The sequence below is a fragment of the Urocampus carinirostris genome, chromosome 3 (genome assembly GCF_059441175.1).
Source record: "Urocampus carinirostris isolate Australia breed hairy pipefish chromosome 3, RoL_Ucar_1.0, whole genome shotgun sequence".
NCBI lineage: Eukaryota > Metazoa > Chordata > Actinopteri > Syngnathiformes > Syngnathidae > Urocampus > Urocampus carinirostris.
Window position 1 is genome coordinate 49992306 of NC_142351.1, and position 24849 is coordinate 50017154.

The window sequence follows — 24849 nt, forward strand, 5'->3', positions numbered from 1 at the left end:
TCTAAATTGAAGCTTCCTTTTTTTAATTTTATCCATTTTTTTTTACATATATATACACATTTAAAACGAGATTCCAGATGCAAAAAAAAATCACTTGTACAATAAATAGAAAATAATTGTTCTGATGGAAGATGGGTTTAAGCATGCATTTTCATATTTTGTGTTGTAGGGTTTTGTTTTTTTGCCGTATAGGGCTTGGAACATTAAGAAATTTAGCATTAAATGGGAAAATAACCTAAATTACCAAACTCATGTCCAAATTAAAAGAGAACATAGTATTTTTATTATATATATGTATGTATTTTTTTCCCTTTCATCTTTTCACCGGGTGTTTTAACATCATACATCGTAATTATTTTTTGCAATTTTATTTTAACAATAGCGTGTGTCCATTTATTTGTTATTACGGGTTGTTGGGTGAGGTAAAGGGAGTGGCTTTTTGATTGTTTTTGTTGTATGCTGAATATCTTTATTCAGCACTTTGATGGCAATTAATTGACTAAAAAGTGCTATACAAATGAAATTTGATTGGATTTGATTACCCTGCAGAGCTGTCCAATGCGGGAGAAGGTGGACTTTCCCAGTCCTTGGGCCTCCACCGCCGACTCCCGGAAGAAGAAAAAGACTTTATCGTCATCAGGGTTTTCACTTTCTGGCACCCAAAATGAACCCACAAATTTGGGCTCTTGTAAACAAAACCGAAGAATGTATGTGAGTCAAGGTCAGTTTGTTTTCCACAAAAGATGGTTACGTTGGAGCGAAAACGAACCATTGAGCCAACGTGAGTCATGCTGCTCCGTGCGGATGGAGGGACGTCTGCCCAGACTTCGAAAGATGGTAAAGTCCCTTCCCATTAAATCCGTGGCTACACCTGCATACAGCTCATCACCTTGAAAACAAAATGTATACATATTTTTTCATAAAGATCTGTGTAATTTATTGTTATTGTGTTACCTATCATTTTTTTTTATTTAATTATTTGTAAAAAATGTAATTTGTTTTATAAGTTGTGTGCAGTTGCATTAGTCATCATATTGGTGACATATTAACTCATTCAAGGCCAAAACACGTTTTTAAAAGCATTGTCCCCGAGTACCAAAACGTAAAAATATGTTTGTTTGTTTTTTTTGTTTTTTTGTTTTGAAAAAAAAATGCTATTCAAGGTTTGGCGCTGGTCATCATGAGGTATCAAGCCTATGGGAATGATTTCAGGATGAAAAACCACCATTAGATGGCAGGAGTGGAAGTCCAATATCCTTGTGTTGCTTCCTTTATCCAGCAATTGGAGTGTGTAGGTAGTCTCATAAGGAGAGTGGGGCGTAGTGAAGCAGTGTGGTGAGAGAAACATATATATTTCTATTGATAAGTACAGACATTTAACACAACAAGAGAGAATTTTGCATTCTGTATGCAGAAGTTCATTTTTTCACAATAAAATGTTATTCTGCATGCTTTAAATGCATTTTTTTTTCACAAAAAGCCCTTTGTCTCAGAGGTTTTCTGGGAAACTAGTATTAGCAATGTAAAACGGTTGTTTTCTAAACAATAGTAAATGCTAGAAACACACTTTTTCTTCTAATAAAAGATTAGGGTTAAAGCTTTCTTTTGATAGTTTTTGTTCGTATATAGCTACAGAACAAAATATTCTCTAGGCTTACAAAATTGAGTCAACATTGGCTAGTACCGGCTATCCCATTTGTGAAAAACGTCTGATATTGAATGAGTTAAGACATAAAACTCAAAATAAAATACTTTTTCAAAAGCGCATGTGAAAAAAAGGGCCAGTATACCAATAAGTACGGATGCAGCATTATGACGAGGATCATATGGACTTTTCCCTTTGCCATCTTCTATGTTGGTGATTTTGAAAATGTGGTCCTGTCGGGGAAAACACAAGGAATAAGACTTACACACAAAGAATTTATAATTGTTTTGGGTAACTGGAAAGAGTACCCTCGGTTTTACCAGTACATTTTTTTTAAATTTCATGTTTGTAGTGGTCTCATACATTTTTATATTCATTTAAAAATGTATGTTTCAATTAATGTGTGCTCTATGTATTTCAAAATATATATTTCTCCCCTGTGCTGTGACCAAGTGTAATAATGCTAGATTTTTTGTATAAGAAGTTTATGTACATAGTCATTAATCAAAATCAGTCCTTCAGTCTGAAGCACGCCTTGTATTATTTAATTGCGTGGGTTGTTTTTTCATCATGAGGCTTTATCATAATAAGATATGGTTCCAATTCGACCCACAAACCTTACTTTACTCTTGTTGAGTTAATTCCATCCTGAACGCAACTTATAGGTAAGATATGTATCCAGAACCTGACCCCAAATTTGGGTAGGGGTCAGGTCTAAAATGGCAATCATTACGTTTGGGTTTGGGCCTCTCAGTTTGTTTGTTTTTCAAATTATCCATCCAGCATTGTTGTGTGTTTCTTTGCGGAGGTTCCGTCAATGGATCCCGTCCCTGTAGATTTCCATCTGTTGTAGGCCCCAGCTCACATCTGTATCTCCCAAAAACTAATGATATAAAAAAGAACACCCGTTTTGATGTATTTACCTCCATCCTGTGGCCAACCTCCACAAAGGCACAAGTGGGATGGAAGGCCCCAGTTCCACAGGCGTACAAGTGGGTACGATTGTAATGGTGGACGATCTTCACATAGTTTACGCAGTCAGACTGAAACGCAGAAAAAGATAGAAAAATCAGCATAGAAATATATTACTGTTTATTTTTGATGATTTGACTTTTGGGGGATTTAAGATCTTTCTTAAATGGTTCTCATCAACTTTTTGGGTAGTGGAATGGAGAAGGTTGTGGGATACATGCGATTGTAAACCAGAAATGAGCAACTATTTGACTTAAAAAGGGCTTGGAGACCTTTTCCATTTTTTGATTTATAAATAGATAAACATGCTAACATCCATCCATCCATACATTATCTGCATCACTTATCCTCAGTAGGGTTGCAGGGGTGCTGGAGCCCATCCCAGCTATCCTTGGGAAGTGGGCAGGGGACACCCTGAACTGGTTGCCAGCCAAACGCAGGGCACACGGGGACAGACAACTCACTCACTCAGTCACACCTAGGGACAATTTGGACCGGCCAATTAACCTGATATGCATGTTTTTGGAATGTGGGAGGAAACCGGAGTGCCAGGAGGAAAAACACACAAGCACAGGGAGAACATGCAAACTCCACACAGGAAGGTTCAATCTCATTACCTCAGAACTGTGCCCGACACGCGCTAACCACTGTGCCGCCTTGCTGCCATGCCTACATGTTATATTTATTTTTGTGTTTGTTTTTAAATAGAGTCTCATGATATTGCTTAGAAACCACTCATATTTGAAATATTTTTTTTAGGTCCTGGTTTCAAGCACTAATTTAAGCATTTGATATTTAGTTTTGTAGTATAATTTTAGTTGTATCTTTTTTTCTGTATTTTTGTCAAATTTCACTAGTCTAATTTTGTAGTGTTTCTGTAGTATTTTTTTAGTGTTTTCATTGTATAATTTTTGTAGTTCATATGTATTATTCTGGTAGTATTGCTGTAGTTGTACTTAAGTAATATTCCTGCTGTTATGTTTCTGTAATAGTATTTTTGTAGTATTTGAGTCAGAACATTTTTGTTGTAGTATTTTATTAGTATTTCTGTTGTAATACTTCTGTAGGAGCATTTTCATAGCATTTTTCTAATAATTCATAAGATTTATCTTGTAGTATTTCTCTATTAAAGGGTAACTGTTGTGGTATTTGTGTTGTATTTCTGTATTATGTGGGATTTTTGTAATATTGTAGTTTGTTTTTTTACTATTTATGTTTTAATATTTCCGTGGTAACACTTTGTATTACAGTATTACTGGAGTAGTGTTTTTGTAGTATTTCTATAATAGTTCTTTTTTTTCCTTTTCAGAATCTAATTACCTTAGGTCCCTGCTTTTAAGCACTAAATTAGATTATTTATTTTTAAGATTTTTTTTCCAGGGTGGAAACATTTGTTGGCCTGGAGAGAGATGGGCGCCACCAGGCTCTACTGTACTTGGCCAGGACACACCACAGGAAATGGTGCCTCTACGACCCTAGTGGTTAAGGGATCCAACCATGACATACCATTTTTACTGTAGACGTACCAACGAGACAATGGGGACAGAGTTGGCAACAAAAAGTACTATAACTTAATTAACTATTATATACAGTATACATTGTCATTATATTTTGACCATTTTCAATCGGTTTGCCCGATGAAAAAGCCTGATAGGCCGACGGTTGCCCAGGGGCCGTAGTTTGCCCACCATTGTTGTAAACAATGACCGTGTCTTCTTTTTAAAGAAGTTCTGACAATGCATCAGTGAACAGAAAACAAAACATTGACCTCAGAAAAACTTAAGACAAGGCCCACCAACAAAAACATCTGGCTTAGATTGGATTCTTCAACATCCCCAACCACATTGGCTATCAATTCCATGGCTGCCATTTTGCCTCCCAGCGTTTATGTCTTTATTTTGGAGCTATTTCACTGCAAGAACCTCACAAGATGATTGGCACACTTCATCATTGATAATGAACTGCATGCACTGTATACAAATATGAGATTTATAACATATTCTAACTATTATGGACTGAGAAAGGACTGTTTCTAATTTTAACACTTCAGTCCAGATTTGAAGACTCATTTAACATCAAGCACACATTTATAGATGCCGGGTGTTCAAGGAGTCATTTCCATTGACCTTCGAACTCTCATTAGCTGAGACAAAGGTCCAAATTCATGCCGTGCCCTCAAATATTCTGTGTTTTTTTTTTCCTCTTAGGTTTTTCTAAAGCTACTTTTTCCTGTTTTGCTATGTGTTTGATTTTACTTTGTCTATTTCGTGTATCACAATTCCCCACTTAAGCCATTATCTATTTCAATGTTTTTTAACCAGTGTGTCGCGCCTCACAAGTGTAGTGCGAGACAATGTCTATTCTGCCGCCAGGAAATATTCCAATGATCCAATTTTTCGGTATATTTGCTTTATATATTAAATAAATGATTATGTTTGACGAAGCTGTTTAAGATTGCACGACAAAAAAGTGAAAATATTGCACATAATTATGCTGATTTTGAATAGCTTATTTTACTAAAAATGAAAAAAAAACGACAGAAAAAAAAAATCGCACCTAGTAAAATATTTTTGGGTTGCTCCGGCAAATAATTTTTGATCATTTGAAGTCTTATTTTTATTCTCTACTTGGAAGAAAAAGCTGAAAAATGTTGTAAGACTTGAAAAGCATGTTAAAAATGTAGTACAATCCCAAACTGCAGCAAAAGAATTAACCAAAATGAAAAATACCTCTTTTACCTCTCGAGCCAAGATGATCGGAACAACTTTATACTGTCAATCTACGCAACATGAAAATTTAAGTTAAAAAAAATGAGCTTTAATGCGCATATTTAGTTGTGTGTCACCAGTAGTGAATGAAAGGCAGCACATGGGGAAGGGGTGTTGCCTAAACAGGAACAACAAACCCAAAGAAGGTCAATGGGGCATACAAAAGCAAATAATTTACGGTAAAAGTGTGCAGAATGTTTGTCTTTTCATTTGTCACCATACCGTTTAGTTTTATCAGTTCTGTAATTGGTAGGGAAAACTCAGTGAGGCCTGAGATAAATAGATGCATGTCCCTTAACTTATTGCGCCTCAACACAGAAAAGACTGAAGTGTAAATTATTCTTAATGCCTTAAACTGTTCTCAAACACTGCTCTGAAGATTGGCCAATATAATATCACCCAAAGTTAAGATTTCGTCCATTTCCTCATGCAGAGGTTTTGAGTTTTTTTCTTGCCCTCAGGTAGGTTTTAGATCAGGGGATTGTGCAATGGTATATTTTAGCCTGTACAGCCCTTTGAGACTTCTTGTGGTTAAGGGCTATATGAATAAGCATGATTTGAATTGACTTGTGAAAATATTTCCATGCCTGGAAAAAAAAGAAAACTTCACAAATCGACAGGGAGATTTTCAAGTGGTTTGAAGCCAAGAGACAATATTGATATGGGATGTCTCAGCTAAGTGTTTGTTTGCAAGCGGTCAATATTTTACAACCGAAGGAATATGAAGGGTTCACTGCTTCCTCAGGTTGGTGTACACATTTTATTCTATTCATTTTATTGCGTGGCTATTTAAAAAGAGTTTTAGTGAGTTGTGTGCCAGTTTCGTACTGCATTTTTTTAACTAAATATTTACTTTTCAGAGTAACACGCTGCCTTTTTGTGTTAGTAATTTTGGGGGTAACGCGCCCAACACTGGTTATCGGGTATGAAAAGCAGATAATCTGAGGTCGCTAGACTTCCGAGGACATGCTTCAGCCTATGCTTCCACTCGATTTGTAGCCACACAAAAGCTTGAATAGAAATAGCTCCAATGTTTGTCTTGCTCTTCTGTTTTGACTGTGTGAGGGTGTACGGCACTGTGAGAACGGCCTTCCCGATGATCCAGGAAACATCGCTGAGGCCTGAGAACGTCTGGCTGAGCATACAGTGGCAGTCGTCCAGTGGACAAGCTTTAGATACACAAAACAGCTCAGGAATGCTTTTGATCGCTTGCGCTCACCCGAGAGTGCGAAACCTGCCGAAATTTGTCTCGTGTGTATTTTCTTCTTGGGGTGCTTAAACGTGTAGTGTGCTGATAATTGGACACAATTGACCCAAAGCAATGGGATCTATGTTTATTTCACATTACGAGGAATGTACTCCAAAGAATTGAATAATGACCCTGCAAAAAACTGAAAAATCGAAATCATATTTGTGAGCCGTATTGCTCTGGCACAGCAAATTACAGTACTGTGCAAAAGTATTGTGCCCCCAAGAACTTTTTGACATATTGCCAACTTTCATTGTTCAAACAAAGATTCAAACTCAAAGTATTTTGTAACAATTAACAACTTGTGAGACACATTCGGTAAAAGTAACCAAATTATTCGTGATTTTATAACAAATACAAAATTTAAAAGTAGAAGTAGCAAAACTATCTTCCCCTGTTAAGATAATACTTTATACAACCTGAATTGCTGTTATAACAGCCACAAGTCAATTTGGGTATGCACATCTCGAAACATAACTATTTGCCCATTCTTCCTTACAAAACAGCTAAAGTTTCTCATGGTTTGATGGGGAGACTCTTAGTGATTAAGGGCTATACAAATAAAAATGACTTGACTTGACTTTTTTTCCAGATCTTTCCACAAATGCACTATAGGGTTGAGGTCTGGACTTTGGACATTCATATTGTTAGTTTTAAACCGTTCTGTTGTAGAATTTACTTTGTTTGTGATCATTGTCCTGTTGGAAGGAAAACCTGTGCCCCATTTCTACCAGAACCATCCTGTATTTGGGTCAATCCATCTACTCATTCACTTTAATGATCATGCTAGTTCCTGCTAAAGAAAAGCAACCCCAGAGCATGATGTTGCCACCACCAGGTTTGATAACAAAGATGGTGTTTTCAGGGTTACTCTTAAGCCAAATTTAACGCTTCGCATTCAGCCCCAAAAGTTTGATTTTGGTCTCATCTGACCAGAGTAACATGCTCCACATGTTATTTGTGGCTTCTTGCAAATGACAAAAGAGAATTTATATTGTTTCAGAATGAGATTTCTACTTGCCACTCATCCATTAAGGGCAGATGTATGCAGAATGCGACTAATAGTTGTCTTATCCACTGGTTGTCCCACCACAGCTGTGTATGCCTGCAGGTCATCCAATGTGGTTATGGGACTCATGGTTGATTCTCTGAATTGTTTTATCCTCGATTGGGCCAACGGTTTAGCGGGACACCAGGTCTTGGTAGGTTTTCAGTGGTCTTATGCTCTTTCCGTTTTTATACTATTGCTTGAACAGTGCTCCGGGAGATGTGGAAATGTTGCAAAATCTTCATGCATCCTATTTCTGCTTTGGACTTTTCCATAACTTATCCCGCACTTATGTCCCTAGTGTGCTCTTTGGTCTTCATAATGGGGTCCAATCAAAAAGGTTTTCTTTCACAGACCTATGAGCCCATCATAGAGCAGGTGTATTCAAACTGAGACCTAATGACACAAACTTGCACTCTTTCTCATTGTTAGTCATTGGATTATTAGGAAATCGTCAGCGATATTCTGGAGTCAGTTGGCTGAGCTGAGAGAATAGGGGGCCAGTATTTTTGCAATAACTTATTTTAGGTTTTTTGGGGGTAATACAATATGAAATATTGAAATTGTTTGTTTCTGTTTCAGGATTGGATCTAACATGTTGTTGATTCTTTGAAAATATTTTGAGTTTTTTAGCTTTGCGTTTGAAGCATGGAATGTGGCAATATGACAAAAGTTCTTGGGGGGCCGATACTTTCCCTAAGCAATATGAATGACTCTGTAACATCAGAACTGCTTGTACTTGAGTAACAAGAGGATATTCATTTTGTATTCATTTTGTTTTGCATTTCCAAATGATAAATCAGCATAATTCCTGCTGTATCATCTTGTTAAAACCATTATGATGGTGAGGATCCTCCTGATTTCGGAGGTAACCTTTCAACAACTTTTAATATATTGTTTTTTTTTCTATACCCACAAATATTTACTTTTCGGTTGAATTTGATTATTAAAGTCATCCTGTCTTTTAAAGCCAGGATGATTTTTTTTCTTTGGCATTCAACATAATCTGGCCAATAACCATCGCTATGCTCGAGGCCGCATTCTAAATTGGCAGGATCAACATAGCAAAGCTGAAGGACAATCAAATGATTAAGTATCCAAGATAATTCAGATAAATACACTCAAACTAACCAAAAGTTCAAGAAGTTTTTTGTTATGAGAACAGATACCGTTTTTGTTTTCTCTAAAACACAGTGCGATCCACAAGTAGTCCTTTAATTTTCGAATCACAGCTTTTTTAACTAGAATAATTACTGAGGATGAACTAATGTAAATAAAGCAATCTTTAGATATACAACCCGTGGAGCGCAAATCTTTGAGTTTGCAAAAGAAAAGAAGCAGGTGTCCAGGTCAGGGGTATCCAAACTTTTCAGAAAGCGGGCAAGGACTGGTAAGCTGAAAATGTGTGAGGGCTGACTATTCAGCCTAGCATTCTTTGAAAAATATTTGATGAATTCACAGTTTGCAGTGCTTCGCGATCAGCTTCCCAAACTCTTAGCTCGACTTTGTAGCACTTTCATTTGACTCGTAGGGGTCTCATAACAAGTGCTTCACCTTTTTTTGTGTCCAGTTAGCTTTGTGTGGTCATCATTTTTTGTCTGGTAGTGACTCTTGATATTAAATCATTTGAAAAAAGCCACCGTCTCTCAGCAAATTGGGCACACACAGTTACTCTGGATTCCAGTGTAAAAATACTCCAATTTCCACTTGTCCTGCAAGGAGTGGGCCTCATGGTCAACTTTCCTTTCTTTATTTAGAATCGCTATGTCAGAAATGTGGTGGGATAAAAGGTGATGAAATGGTACATCTTGTTTGTTTTTTTTATTATTATTCTGGTCAACATGGGCAGCACGGCGGCGCAGTGGTTAGCGCGTGTGCGGCACAGTTCTGAGGTCGTGGGAACCTCCTGCGTGGGTTCAAATCCAGCTCCCGGCCTTACTGTGCGGAGTTTGTATGTTCTCCCCGTGCTTGTGTGGGTTTCCTCCGGGCACTCCGGTTTCCTCCCACATTCCAAAGACATGCATTTCAGGTGAATTGGCCGGTCCAAATTGTCCCTAGGTGTGACTGAGCGAGTGAGTTGTCTGTCCCCGTGTGCCCTGCAATTGGCTGGCAACCAGTTCAGGGTGTCCCCTGCCCACTGCCTGATGATTGCTGGGTTGGGCTCCAGCACCCCCGCGACCCTACTGAGGATAAGCGGTGCAGCGAATGAGATGAGATGAGATGGTCAACATTACTAGCGGGTCACATTTGATTGATTTTATTCATTTCTATCAAAAGTTATGATTGTTTTTTTTTTTTAATTAAATGCAAACTGAATTCTCTCTGGCACCCACCCAACTTTTAAAAGAAAACAGCTAACACATTCAATGCCAAACATTAAAATATTTTCCATATTGTTTTTTTTAATAAATGTGTTTTGTTTCTAAAACATCCCACATTGTTTGTGATAATAATATGTAAGGTTACTAATGTAAACTGAATGATTAGGCAAAATTCTGAAAAGCAAAGCTGAAAATATGGAGTCGGCTTTTGTTACTCATAAACAGAAACAGAAAGTCTGGATCATTTTAAAATGTGCTTGTACTTGGATTAAATGTATCCTAATTAAATGTTTTATAACGTTAATAAGAGTTTTCTTTGGATATGATGTTCCGATCACTTCCAAAACATATTATTATTATTATCATCAATATGATTTCTATTTCTTATTTGTCTTATAATGAATGTTATTATTATTACCAATATTATTATACAGTTTTTTTCTTAGGCCTGATTCTTATTTCATTTATTTTAGGTGAAAGTTGACTTTGTTATTTCACCCTATTACTCATTATTTAGAGCAGGGGTCGACAATGTGGTGCCCGCGATAGGTGGTAGCCCCCTAAGACCACCTGAGCAGTCTGCAGTCTGGTTCTTTGGTCTCTGTAATTTTATAGTTCTAACTGGCTTGATGGTTGTTGGTTGGCTGATCCTATTCTCATGTATAATAATTACAACCTTATGATAACAGCAATAATACTTAGTAATAACAACTGTGACTGAGGGATATCTATCAACACACTAAACCAAATGTTTTGGAACATAGTGCAGTATTCCAGTTTTAAGTGTGATATACTGGTTGTGTATAGTTTTATTTTAGATGAGAATAAATTACATTAAAGGTGAATACTTTATATTTTTCTATTTATTATTTTTTTATATATTGTATACTTGTCGACTGGATTGCAACCCTAATTTTGTTGTAACAATACGATAACAAAAAAGGTGATTCCGATTTTGACATACAACATAGTTATAACATGTTATTTTAGGAAATGAATATGTAACAAGTAGCCCTTCACGACAATCAGTAACAATAGGTAACTTTTAGCTTTAAAAGGTTGGCGACCCCTGCTTTAGAGGTTTTATTGTTTGGCCTTTTGTTTATCTTTAGAAAAAAAATGTTTAGAATGGAAAAATGTTGACACCGGAACAAGTGATTACCCATTGGAAAATTCTGTCACTACACAACAGATTAAGAAATTTGTGATTTAAAATGAGCTGAAGCGCCCGGAATAACGATTTCATGGATAATTGGACAGTCTATGCCACTTTCCTAAACAAAAATATTGTTGTAGTTATAAATGGTTATTCTTAATAGGAAAGTAAAAATAGCAACGGTGCGATTGTTGAGATTGAGTTCAGCTCAAATCTTGTAGGCCAACACAGCAGACATTGTTCCAATGTTGTTCTTTTAGTCAAACAAAAAAAAACAAGACATCTAATATGAATACGGTCACTAGCGTGGCAGACATTCACCCCCTCGTAAAGAGAAACACGCTTGCCGGTAATTAGGGTCAACAAGCTAAGGTCAACTCGGTTAGTACTTTAAGTGCTGGTGACAAAACAAAGGCCTAAAGCAGGGGTCCCCAAACTTCATCCATTGAGGGCCACATAACATTTCCCTTCTCTCATGAGGGGCAGGGGTGCTTTTATAACATAAAACGTGTGACGATTGCAGGAGAGCCAAAATGTTTAGTTTTTTTTCCAAAAAGCCACAATCAAATAACGCTTCTTGATTCTTTAGTCATAAAATACATAATAAATCTATTTATTAAATCTAAACTACTGTACTTTCCGCACTATAAGGCGCACCGGGTTATAGGGCGCATCCTCCCAAAAATAGTTTTTGGTCCTATATTTTCCATACATAAGGCGCACCGGATTATAAGGCGCTACAATAGGAACGTCGACAAAACAGTCCGATAGTTCAGTCAAACTTATTACCCCCTTAACATTCCGAAAGCTTGCAAAAAAGCAAATACGTGTCTCAGATATGTACGGAAACAGTGTCTGTACGATGTCACCAATCACTCAAATGCATCGTTCCAAATATCATTCGGAAGGTCAAAGTCTTGGGATTCAAGAAATGCCAAACATTTCTTAGTTTCCATCTTATTTTTGGCTGGCAACTGTGTGGACAGCAAAGTAAGAATTTTATTGTGCAGGGAAACGGGGTTCTTTACTGTGCATTTGACAATAAACACTTTGAATTTAATTTAGTTTAAAAACAGACTCATCACAGAAACATCAAGATCGTTCTAAAACAAGATACCGGGAAAATATAAAGCCGCATAGCTCACCTAAGTTCTCTTGCAGCCATCACGTTCAATAATGTACAAATACAGAATAGTAAAAAATGTTTTCTCTATGCCGTAGTGCAACCCAACGTGTGATTCACATTCATCTTTTTCGGCCACTTGCAGGCTTTGTTTCGCCCCTTTAGCCTATGCAAGCCTGTAAATGATAAAAAGGATACGGCCCCTTCACCTCCGAATAACTTTAGCCAATAGTGACTGATTCAAATGATGATTGACACATTGGCTAGGAAATGAAACGCCTGTATATAAATCCCAGCATACACCGCGGACTACTTCGCCTTCGGGGGAAGATCTAGTCGGCGGCTGCTTGCCTTAGTAGCAAGACTTTGCGACTTAATATTGATCCATATATAAGGCGCACTGTATTATAAGGCGCATGGTCAGCTTTTGAAAAAAATAAAGGCTTTTAGGTGCGCCTTATAGTGTGGAAAATACGGTACTTTATGAATCCCAATTTGTGTGCACGTGTGTGTCTGTATTCGTATGTGACTTATAGGCTCCAAAACGGAAGAACCGTTTTTTTTTTTTAAATTGACACAGCTGCAACTTCAATAAATGCCAACAACACCCATTAATATGTGTTTTCGTGGAGTATCTAGTGACCTCTGGCTGCCACCTTGGGTACTGCAGCTCCTGACCACCGACCACTCCAAACAACTGATTCGGCCATATCTGCTTGTAAAAAATAACCCAATGACACTCTGTGGGCCCAGGAACATAAATTCTGCTGCGTACAGTATTGACAGGTCCAAGATCAGTGGTATAGATGACTTGTGAAAAGGCTTTGGATTTGATCCCATTATCACACAATGTTTAGTGACGGTACAAGACACACACTTTTATTTTTCCGTGTGCTTCACATGAGTATAATGCACAACAAAATTTCTCTCTGGTACCATGACTAAAGATTGCGTGATAATGTCATAAAATCGAAAACCTTTTCATATTTCATCAACAATAGTCCCTCGCTATTTCGCGTTTCGGTCATTGGTGGTTCAACGCGTTGCAGACTTTGAATCGAACAGTCTGTATTGCCATTGATATCAACATATTGTTCATTGTGTTCTAGTGGCAGACAGCAGTCAGCAAATGCTATCACGCGGGCAGGATTTGTGTGTGTGTGTGTGTGCTGGGTGGGCGTGACTGCAACTGTGTACGACTGTGATAGGCTGGTCTATGCTGTCAGTCAAACAGCAGGGCATGTGCACAAGTTTAGCCACCAAAACAAACTGCAACTAGCTTTTAGTGGCTCATTAGTTTGAAAATAAATTCTTCACTTATAAAGGAATCTGAAGAAAGTCAGAAAAGTGTAAAGAAATGGTGATCAACAGCGGGTGCTCTGTAGATTATTATCGGGTTAGGGAAGCGACTGAGGCTGTGTCGGGAGAGAAGGTAATAGCCGTGCTGCAGGTCCAGCCTACTGCCACGACTGGGCAACGTAACAACTATCTGAACCTACCCCTGTGTAGCTTGTATTTCACGAACACCAAATTCATTACCCATGAAACGGATACCTGGAGCGACAACTCGTAGGAAACAAATACATTCTGAATGGTTGGATTTTAATCATTGCGGAGACCTGGCTCAACTCAATACCCGATGCTAGCCAGCAGATAACCTTCGGCTCTCTAAATCGCTTTCTTAAACTGAGAGAAGCCCTCCAATTTTGGTGTACTTTTGTATAATGACAGTAAAACACTTATTTCAACTGCAATTCTGTGTTCTGTTTTTATCTGTAAATCTACAGTTGTTACAGTTGTATACACTTATTCGGTAAGGACGTCATATCAAAGTACGGTAAGTTTGACCCTTGGGTGCTTTTAGGAAGGGGCGTCGCTGCGCAGTGGATTTTCATGTTTTGCGTGGGGTTCATTGCCCCACGATAACCGATGGATTACTTGATATCTTTTTCGTCTGGTGGTAAAAGTTCCGCAGTCTCACCGCTGCAACCCGGGTTTGAACCACGTTACAACCAAATACGGACTTCGAACTTAGACTTTGAGTTATTTTTTGAGGTAAAAAAAAAATGTGAAATATTGTCCTCCACAATGCACAGTCAAGGTCAGGCAACTGAATCTGTGTGGTCTATGGGAACCTAATTTAGACACAAAATCATCGTGTACATTTAACATGTTGTATATGTGGCACAGCCATGAAAAATAAATCAGTTTCTATTGCCGGCTTCTACTAGAAAGACACGACAAAGTTCTGTTGAAAGGAAGTGTAAGGCATAAAACCCAAAGCCTGAGTTCATCCATCGGCAGCAGCGGAATTCTCCGATTCTTTCTTTAGCTCCTCGTGAGACACTAAATCAAAGCTTACTCAAGGAAGCCGATCCACCCTGGGGTGACGGTTAGGCTATTATAAGGGTAAGGGTTATTTTTATTGACAAGACTTTGAAATCAGTTCTGTATCACTATTGCAACGGCTTCTCAAAATTCAAACTCCAATTTGAATGTTTGAAATAGTTAGGACATGTTGACTTTTGTTTTACAAAAAAGGAAAGGGGAAAAAAGGAAATATAAATACCTGAATATTTCTTAATTTTGAAATGCAATAATCTCATCAAGGGCATAGGTTTGGATTTGTCATGGTTGTTGGGGATATGGTGTATTATTAACTGATCATTATTAACACATCCCCTGTCTCCATGCCAAAACTTCGCCCTTGCGGTCCAGCATTTTGCTATATGCTCAAACAGAGTTCCCTCACTAATGAACTTCAATTAAAGCCTTTATAAAGGTTGAAGCCAAATAGTAGACAAAAGTGTTAGCTAAGCGAGCGTTTGCTTAACTGGCTTCTGCCTCTAACAAAAGATATCAGTTCGCTTTTGAACATGCCTCTGATTCAGTCATGTCAAACATCCGGCCTGCCCGGATCCGGTCCATTGGATGATTTCATTCTGCCTGCTGTAATTGTATGTGTATGTCAGAAATTAGCAAGTCTCTAACACATTTCTATCATGGATATAAACTAAATACTCCATCCTGCCACTGGAGGGAAGTAAAGGTGCAAAAGAGCTGATATCCAGTCTCATTTTATGTTAAAGACAATATTTTGCAGTATTCCCTAAGCCTTAGTATGGCCAGCCTAGAACCTCTTCTTATATATCTTTCTACATACGAAAGTTTCAGGTTACAAAGTACATGAACGGGAAAATATAGCCTTTTTGTTTCAACGATTGCCTTACAAGGGGGGAAAAATACATTATTGTACACGCTGCAATTCGCTGTTTAACGTAAACAAACGTAACGTAAACAAATCGCTTCATATCTGCCTGGTAACCACTGCGCATGCGTGTTACCAGCATGCTCTTTGTGTCACCGTCACAGTTCTGACGTCAGAGGCGAAGAGGAGGAGGGGTTCCGGCTAGACGCAGCCATCATTCAATTAGCCCAAATTACAGACATTTTAGCGAGGTTCCATAAAGTCTCAAAATTTGTGGAAAGGAATCACCAGGAAAAAAGTGTTAACAAGTCTGACTATTGGTACGTCTGACATGGGCATTTCCCGAGAAATGTTAAAAGCCGACAGAAGCAGACGTCATTGGATCCGTTTTTCAATAAAGACGAGGCAAAAGGGTAAATCAATTTTTATTATTTTCTTTATTCTTCACATTTTTACATTGTATGGCCCTTGTTTTGAGTTTATTGTGCAATAATCTAACTTTAACATGTATTTGTTTCATGTTCTGATGCCATTTTATCCGTCTATTTATTTTCTGCACCGCTTATCTTCATTAGGGTCAAGCTGGAGCCAATCCTAGCCAACTTTAGGCAGTAGGCAGGGGGCACCCTAAATGGTTGCCAGCTAGTGACAAGGAACACAGATAACTACAATTCACTTCCTCATTCACACCAATGGACAATTTGGACCGGCTTTGCTCTTTTATGATCAATTAAAAAATACATTATACTCTACTTTTGGGGGCTTATAACGGATTAGAGTGTTTACATACAAAATACATCTCTACTTACATAGTTTTCAGGTTGCTCTTAGAACAAATTAAATCCAAAAATGGAGGGACAACTGTAGTGTGATGTTATGTCATTGCTTGTTTACTGCTAAAACTCTTATTTTTATTTTGTTGTCTTTTTTCATTCCTTTGTATGACGATTGAGGCAAGCGTATTTATATTCATAGCTCTCAATTGAGTTTGCTTATGTTTGTGGTGTTTGTGTTGGGTTGGATTAGATTTAAAGCTGCATTTATTCAACTATTCAAATAAACCCAGTTTTAACACATTCAATGCCAAACATGAAATTTATGTTTTTAATGTGTTGTGCTTCGAAAAGATCCCTTAGTATCCGTGAATGCAATTTATAGAGTAGACTTCAAATGAATGGCAAAGCATAGTACTGATAAACAAAGCTAAAACAGTATTTGTCGATGAAATTGTTTTACTGATCCGGCCCACCTGAGATCCTAAAGCCTGCATCAGGCTCCCGAGCGAGACTGAGATTGGCAAGCCTGCTCTAATTCCTTCTATGACTCTGTTGACAAAATCATGTGGCAGTCATGATGCTTAGCCCGAGGTTTCCCTTTTAAAGTTTTTGTTTTCTATTTCTTGCAAAATATTAAATACACCTTGTAACCCCGGGAAGTTCCCCCAAAAAATTCCAATAGAAAGGATTAAGCAGCATTTTTTTTTCCACACCTATGTCTTTATTTTTGTCTTGTTTTGTGAATACTTCACATGTTTTTAAAAATGAAAAATGTAACTTACTGTGATATCTTTTCCAGCCCAGTTACATTCCTCCCTCCACTCAACTGGGGCAGGCCAGTGAATCTAAAAAAAACAAAACAACATTTTTTTTAGTTTCCATTACTACATTCTTGCAAATTGGTTCCATACAACAAAAACTCACTGGGGTTATTGGCTACTTAAAATCCACTTTGATTGTAAAATGAGAGCAATATGGGTTGCAGAATGCAGATTGTTTTCCGACCTTGTGCTCCTGTTTGCCAATGTTATCCAGGGAGAGCGACAGCAGGAAGTTCTTGGCCCCGACGAAGAGTCTGCCCCGTTCCTCGTCCAACAGCAGGGCACTGAAGCAACATGAACGATCCAGCTCAAAGCGCCTCACTCCACTCAACTGCTGCAAGTCTATCACAAAAACCAAAAACTGGAAATTAACAATCCTTAATAAGTGTTGCAATGCGTGTTGTGTGATGTGATCCGCAAAATTTCGGAACAAAATTGTTTTTCACCCTGTGATTTAGGATCTCGTATCTGTATTGTCACATGCCACTCCGAAAACAACATCAACCAGATGATAAAGGTGCTTTATCTGAGTAATATCAGATGGATTCACATGCCACTACTCACCACGGAAACCAGTACTACGAATCTGTTTCATGTGAGGGGGCAAACCCCTACACCCCCCCACAAAAAAAAAAAAAAACAGCCTGGAATTGGATTAGTACTAATCCATGAACCACAAACATGAATACATATATCATCTGCTAATTTAGCTTTGATTACAGACATATCCATTTAATTTAAGTTCATCCAACTAACTGATGCTTACAAATAAATTCAAATTTTGAATTGTCCCTCTTTTCATTGGTTAATTGCTGTTTAATAGATAAACAAGGTTATGGTATGTTATGAGATGCATTTAGGTATTAGAACAGCCACTGCAACGTTTGAATGCAGAATAACAACATTTATATTTTCAGGTTACATCTTCAAGAGAAATTACAGCAACAAATATGCTAATAAGCCCCACGCTAGTGATAGTTTCGGACATTTAATATTTAACTTTAAAAATAAGGCAAATTACGTTGATCCCTATAATAAGTAGAACATGGCTCAATACCACTTTTTTCCATTTACAAATACGGATGCAGTGGATTTTGAGTTATCATTACCAGTTCTCTTTCTCAGGAAAGTTAAGAATAAAATGATGATGAAATATGCTTTTATTGGACCTCTAATATTAAATTAAATATAGTGAAACTGTCGTTTCCATCATCGAGACATGCGCAACTGAGCCCCTCTCGACTTTGTGGTCAGAACATAAAGAAGACAGTGTCAGTTAAATGAAAAAGAAATTGAAAAAGGGGGAAATCTGAATGAGAAGGATATTAAACATTTGAATACGTCATACATAGGATGGCAACAGATATTCTTTCCCAATACAAACACTTGATTCTGACCGAAAATGTTATTTTGTCCTGGATCAGACTAAATAAGGGCCTTGTAGATGCTATCAGATTATCCATAGCTATACGTATAAAGGTTAAATTGATTTTAATGTGTATATTATACTTTCAATCATGTTTATGTGCAAATGTACAGAATAATCTAATTCAAGCTCTAAACAAGTGACCCAAGGTAACACCAACTAAAAAAGACAGAAAATTCCATCCTGTAATATGAGGATGGTGCTTCCAGTCATGTGGTTGACTAAATTTATTACCATTTTATTCATTTGATATGCATTTTATTTTAGTTGCAGCCCTAGGCTAAACACAAAACAATTGGATGAAAAGAGTGTTTTTTTTTTCATCATATTCTTGAACCATTCCAACACTTTTTGGGAAATATTCAGTCATTTTGGTATTAGTGATTTTATAGTGGTTATGTAAGATTTGAGAAGGGGTTATAAATGGGGGGGCAGCACGGTACTTCTAAAATGTTTTAAAACTTCTGTACCATTTCTCAAAAGTGAGTTATATGTAAGATGCGTACATGGCACACAAGCTCAGTCGAAATTTTTGTCATGGTTTGGTGCCTGCAGTCCTTATTTTCTACAGTTTTGTACCAAATTTCTAGCCCCCTTCACTTTTCCCTCTCCCCAGATATTCGCAATGGGACAATCAGACACCCCTGTGATTTAACCATGGGCTCTAACCTCAATTTGCTGAACCGTTTTGATTCCTGAAGACTTTCACTCGTGTCTTCAATGTCATCTCCTAAGACATCCTTCTTTAATTCTTTCCTCGTTCCAGTCTCATCTACTTAAAGATCTGCCACACAACCTACTTCCCAGGTTCCGTCTTTGTCCCATGATCGTCCACCCCAGCTCTCTTTCTTAAAGTAATTCATAAATCTCCACTTCTAGATTTTTTTTCTTAACCCCAAGACACCCTTCCAAGTTTCCCTCGCAAGCCTCCCTCACAAGATCTCCTCCTCAGCTGTCCCGGTCCCACATCCCCTTCTCGCCAGTAAAGTTTTCTTTGTCGTTGATTTTATATAAACGTTCATGACGTGGGATTTGACCACATCCCTTGTTTTCTGTTACCCTTGTGCCCACCCTTTAGGTCTGTCTAACACCACGTGACAATTTTCTTAATTGTGTTAGCTGTGCCTCACCTGTTATCGTGGAAATATAACATTAACATATATTCATGGTTAAATCGATTAAGTGTTGAAGTTTTTCCTCTTTTAACTACACAATTTGGTGATTTTCTTTTTCAAAATAGCTGAGTTTTCAAATTACTGTATCAATATTATCAATACAATTATTATGCAATCTATTACTATGCCAAGCATCTGCAGATGCAGCAAGAGGCACACAATTCTCCTGACTCATGGCAGTAGTGAGACCAGGGTTTCTCATTGGCCCACACCTTATTCGGAATAAGGCGTTATTTTTTGTGACTGCATATTTTAAGTGGGCCAGAGCAAGACATTCACTTGCAATGGGTCCTTCAGAGATAGTTGGAGCAGGTCATAAACCTGCGTTGAAAATATTGCGCTGTTTCCTGGTTGAAATTAGCTTCAAAAGAGCCCAGGGTGTCCCTGAAACCTACCCGAAAAAAAGTGCCCCCTTATCCGGTAACTGGCGGGCAGAGAGAAGCGAATGAATGCAATGAACACCTCGAGGATGGCCCGAGCACTCTAAAACACCTTTCTGTTGATAGTGAGCAAGTTGTCAGCTGAAATGTGAATCTGGGTTTGCCTCATTTGAACCCTAAACAAGAGCCAAACTAGAGCTTTGATCGCCATATTACGAAAGTCAGGGTACACTTACGCCCCTCCAGTACGGCCGTCTTATTTGGGTTGCCCTGATATAGATTACGTGATAGGAACTATGAGTACACATATTGAAAAAAAAAACGGATAAAAATGACATACAGATTAGGGGTAGGATATGGCCTAAAAATCCAGCCCAACCCAACCCAGCCTAAAAGGTATTGAAATTTTACCGAGCTCGACCATTGAACTAGATTTGCAGGACCAAGCCCGGAGCATACCCAAATGTTCCTATTTTATTTGTGACGTTTTTTTTTTAACTTGTGAGGATGAGGACTGACTGTTTTTATTATCCACTCATCATTGTCCTTGGTTTCTTTTTCACTGTAGATACACACATTGACTCACATTTCAGGCCCTGGTCAGTCTTGGGTCGGAGTCAGGCTTATGATCTTACCACTAATACGGACGGACAAACACAATTAAGCACAAAACTCATTACATTGTCTCACAGGCATCAAAAATGAACTTAAGAATTCAAAAACAATTCTACTTTTTCCAACTATAATATAGGGTTGTCAAGTAAACAACCGATCAAAACAGCACAACATGATGTGTTTTTCGTTTAAAAAAAAAAAGCTTTTCCCTTTTGGCCTTTGTCCTAAAGTGTTGCTCAACTCCTTGTGATGAGCTCGCAGAGGGGTTTAAATATTGGAAGTGGAGAGCATCACGTTCTTAGCTGGTGAGTCCTTGCCATGGAAATAAGAGATCATTGGTTTAAATGGTCGCCGCCTTGAGTGTCATGTCAAAAAATGAAACATGATACCTTTGTGCTGTGTTTGTATGCGTGGTAACAGAAAATAGCAAGATCAAGAGAACATTCCCATGACTGCTTTACCACACTTGAAAATTTCCCAGAATCTGCCTGATTTACCTTTGTACGAGAGCTTCATACGTGGCGATGACATAAAGGAGGAGGAAGCGGAAGACGAATGTGTCACTGTGCTGGAAGAGGAGGCATGAGCAGCGGCCAATCCCAAAAGGAAAATAGAGCTGCAGGTGACCATCATGGCCACTGTCATCATCATCATGGTCATCATTGTGTCGCTTTCTGCCTTTAAGAGTCCACAACGGGTTTTTGAAGATACACAAGTCTTAAGGTCAGATATTCAACTGGAGTCCATTAGTGGAGTCTGGACTTTTCAGGTGGGAACTCCACTATTCTTTTGGATCTGCTGTGTTGGCATGGAAGCGGTGTCTTGGCACAACCCCAAAGTGGCAGATTTCACCTCTCACCTCCAAGAAGAGATGAAAAGGTCACATGCGGGGCGAATCCAGATCTATGAATAGAAAAGGAAAGGCAGGATTCAGAGATGGACGGTGACAGACTATCTATTTTTGCTGCACGCATACACACACGAAGGGTACAATATCTGAATTAAAGTATTGGGACACCTGGTCTTGTATTCAAGCAGGAAATCAAAATTGAAAGAAAATTAAAACGATAAAAAGTCTCTGATTGTCTCTAAAAAACAAAAATCAAATTTAACCAGTACCTTTGGTGTGTTGAATGTAGAGACAGCCGTAAATGTGCTGGATCTGTGCTTTGAAACCAGTGTGCCAAGGCATACTAGCATAAATGCAAACCTTTTTTTTAATCAAGAAGCCGCAGATTTTATCGCGCTCCCTAATTTTACGTTAAAAACACAATCCAAACCCTGAAATTAAAAAAAACAACAACAAGTGCTTCTTTAAAACCGTAAGTGCCAAATTTTACTGAAAGCAGAATCGAATGCGATCAATAGAGCCGTTGATTTACGCACAAAGACGAGGTCGCCCTTCAAAGTAAAGCAGTCGTTGACTGAAATACTGGTCTCAAGCCTAGGTTTTTTGTTGTTGTCTGAACTTCAAAATGCAGGCATGTTTTTTTTAATCAGTCTGCTTTTAAGGGTAAAAATCGGTAGTCCAACACGTAATGTGGTAATTTTGGTGAGTACAACCCATGTGCCACAAGACCTTGTATAGTAAGCAGCAGGAAATTGCCCACTTTTTGCTACTTTTAAAGATCATTTTATTATTATTTTCTTGCAAAACAAAATTAGACTACAGTAAAACTTGAACAAACAGGTTAAACATATTTAAAAAATATATTTATATAAAATCCTAATTTACAGCAAAATATCGACCCAAAATGAATAACCTAAGCCACAAAAAATAAACACTCTATATTGATATACAAATTAACCATGATAATAATTTAATTTGATTAAAAAAACAACAACATAAAACATTTTCAACATATGGCTAGCCCCAATATTTTTGGTACGAAAAAAAGTGTGCGTTTTTTTGGACCAAGGTTGAAAAAGAGTATGCTAGATTACAAATACATGTTTTTTGAGAGAGCAATTGGTCCACTAGCAACATATGTATGATCCTTCACATAAACTACACACTTAAAGAGAAGGAAGATTTCATTCATCATGATTGAAGCCATCTGTGACCACTCCCACAGCAATGCAGCTACCCCTTTCATAGACTCTTTAAAATCCAACTCACTTGTCTTTAAAAGTAAAGTGTCCAACATTGGGTGTAACCCGTCAATAAATAAACCACACCCACCCAACATTTGCGTTGGATGGTTTCAATATTGGTTCTTAACTCCTTCAAAGCCAGATGTTTTTCTCAAACTGGAAGAGCCGTGCCAACCAATTTTCTGCCATTTCGACTCATTTTTGAACGCCCTCAGAACATTTTATATAACTATACAGGCATAGGAGATGTCAAAAGTAAGCTTGAAGCCTCATCTTTCATAGAAAAAAGAATGTTTCTTGCTTTTAACAACGGTTGAACATTGCTAAGTTTCTTGAAAATACTCGTTTCCAAGAAGAATTCAGAGGAAAACAGCTTATTTTGAAAATAACATTTTATCGCAAGAACTGAACTGATGCATGAACTATACAGGAACTTTCGGTCACCGTGGTGATCGCAGTTCTTCAGATGACCGCATTCCTGCGTACATGCACAAAACGTCATCCCTCTCTTACCAGACTATAACATTGGGACTTTGTCATCTTTTTTGAAAGGAATAAGTTCTGTTGAGGAGGTAACTATTACTATTTGTCCATATGTCACAACTATCATCGCATGCTTTACTACGCCTACTTGCCATATGGGGCCGCCAACACACATCCATTCGCCAGAAAAAGGAAGTAACACTAGGAAGTGGGGGCTTTCTCAATGTGTGGACAAATCTGATCAAAGAAACTCTTGCCATCTATAGGTAATTTACCATACTGAAACCCTTCTCAAAGGTTTGATACCTGCTGATGAGTACCGCCAAACCCTTTAAAATGTTATTTTTTTAAATAAAACAAGAAAACGTTATTTTCTTCCGTTTAGGTGCGCTCTTTGGCATCGAATGACTTAAACATTTGATTGATTGGCTAATCTGTTAAAAGAGCATATTCGTTATTGAATGTGACCGTGTCATTCCAATCTAGTCCGGGGATGGAACAAGTAAATGTTCTATTGTAAGGAGCCAGCTGGGACACCAGTGTACCACACACATGAACACACAGTGCTAGAAGGACACACACTTCTGACCACAAGGATTTCTTTCACGACAAAGAGTTGCATTTATCACATTATACCACATTGATGCCACTAACCAACATTGCACAATTCTTCTTCATTCTCGTAGTGTTATGTTGTTGATGATCAACCAATTTCTACAACTACCCAAAGCCTTAGTAACATCATTTTAAGTGAAATGGTGATGCTTTATTGCAAACCAGGGGTATCCAAACCTTTTCAAGCAGAGGGCTACGTTTTAAGCGCAAAGGGCACCCAGTTTTATATGCATTTCTGAAATAACAACTTATCAGGTATTTACCATGTTGTTACTATTTTATTACCTGTTTAATTATTTGAAGTTGGGATAAATAGACTCAGTCAACCTCTAAATAAATACTTTTACCAGAAAATAACAATGACCCAGATTGAAAAAACTCTGCAATTGACCACTCAATCATGATTGACTAAATGCCCACCCATCGTATAGATGCTATAATACAGTCTGTTCATTATCCGATTATTGACTGATGAAGTGATAAATCATTTTAGTTCATGGGAGTTTCTCGTAGGAAATTCTCCATTTTATCACAAATGAACGAATTTAACTTTTAAGTAGTATCTCAAAATGGCCTAAATACATGAAACTCTTGCAGAAACTACAAGGTGTGTTTTTAGAGAGTCAACATTAGTACCCTCAGATGCGTTATAAAGCTACTGATGTAATCTTGAAATGTGTCACTGAATATACATAAAAATGAAGGTATGTTCTTTAAGTAAAACCTTTTTATTATTTGAGTATTTTACAACTCCTTCTCTTATTTAGTTGTTATTAATGCACTTTATGATTATTTTTATATTTGTTTGTAATGATTTACTTCTTGATATAATCCCTAGGCTTCAATATATATCCATTAGTTCTCTTGTTATTCTGTCTCTATATTGTTTCAAGTTGTGTTTTTAGTTTGCAGGTAAGAGAAGGCTTTGTGTTTTATTGGTGCGGTGTTAACTAGGGATTTTCCCACTACCTATA

The 24849-nt window shown here is 37.7% G+C and overlaps 1 protein-coding gene across 3 annotated transcripts in view; it reads right to left on the reverse strand.

Moving 5' to 3' along the window:
• The window catches only part of sema3b (sema domain, immunoglobulin domain (Ig), short basic domain, secreted, (semaphorin) 3B), a 117589-nt gene that overhangs the window by 13759 nt on the left and 78981 nt on the right, over positions 1-24849 (reverse strand). For all 3 annotated transcript variants that reach the window (XM_088332252.1, XM_088332251.1, XM_088332253.1), the window contains 7 exons: positions 21181-21586; positions 17272-17429; positions 17049-17111; positions 2569-2688; positions 1791-1878; positions 770-889; positions 543-685 (listed from right to left, as the gene is read on the reverse strand). In XM_088332252.1, the coding sequence (XP_088188378.1) occupies positions 543-685; positions 770-889; positions 1791-1878; positions 2569-2688; positions 17049-17111; positions 17272-17429; positions 21181-21346 (858 nt within the window). In that variant the 5' untranslated portion in view covers positions 21347-21586. The remainder of the gene's footprint in view (positions 1-542; positions 686-769; positions 890-1790; positions 1879-2568; positions 2689-17048; positions 17112-17271; positions 17430-21180; positions 21587-24849) is intronic.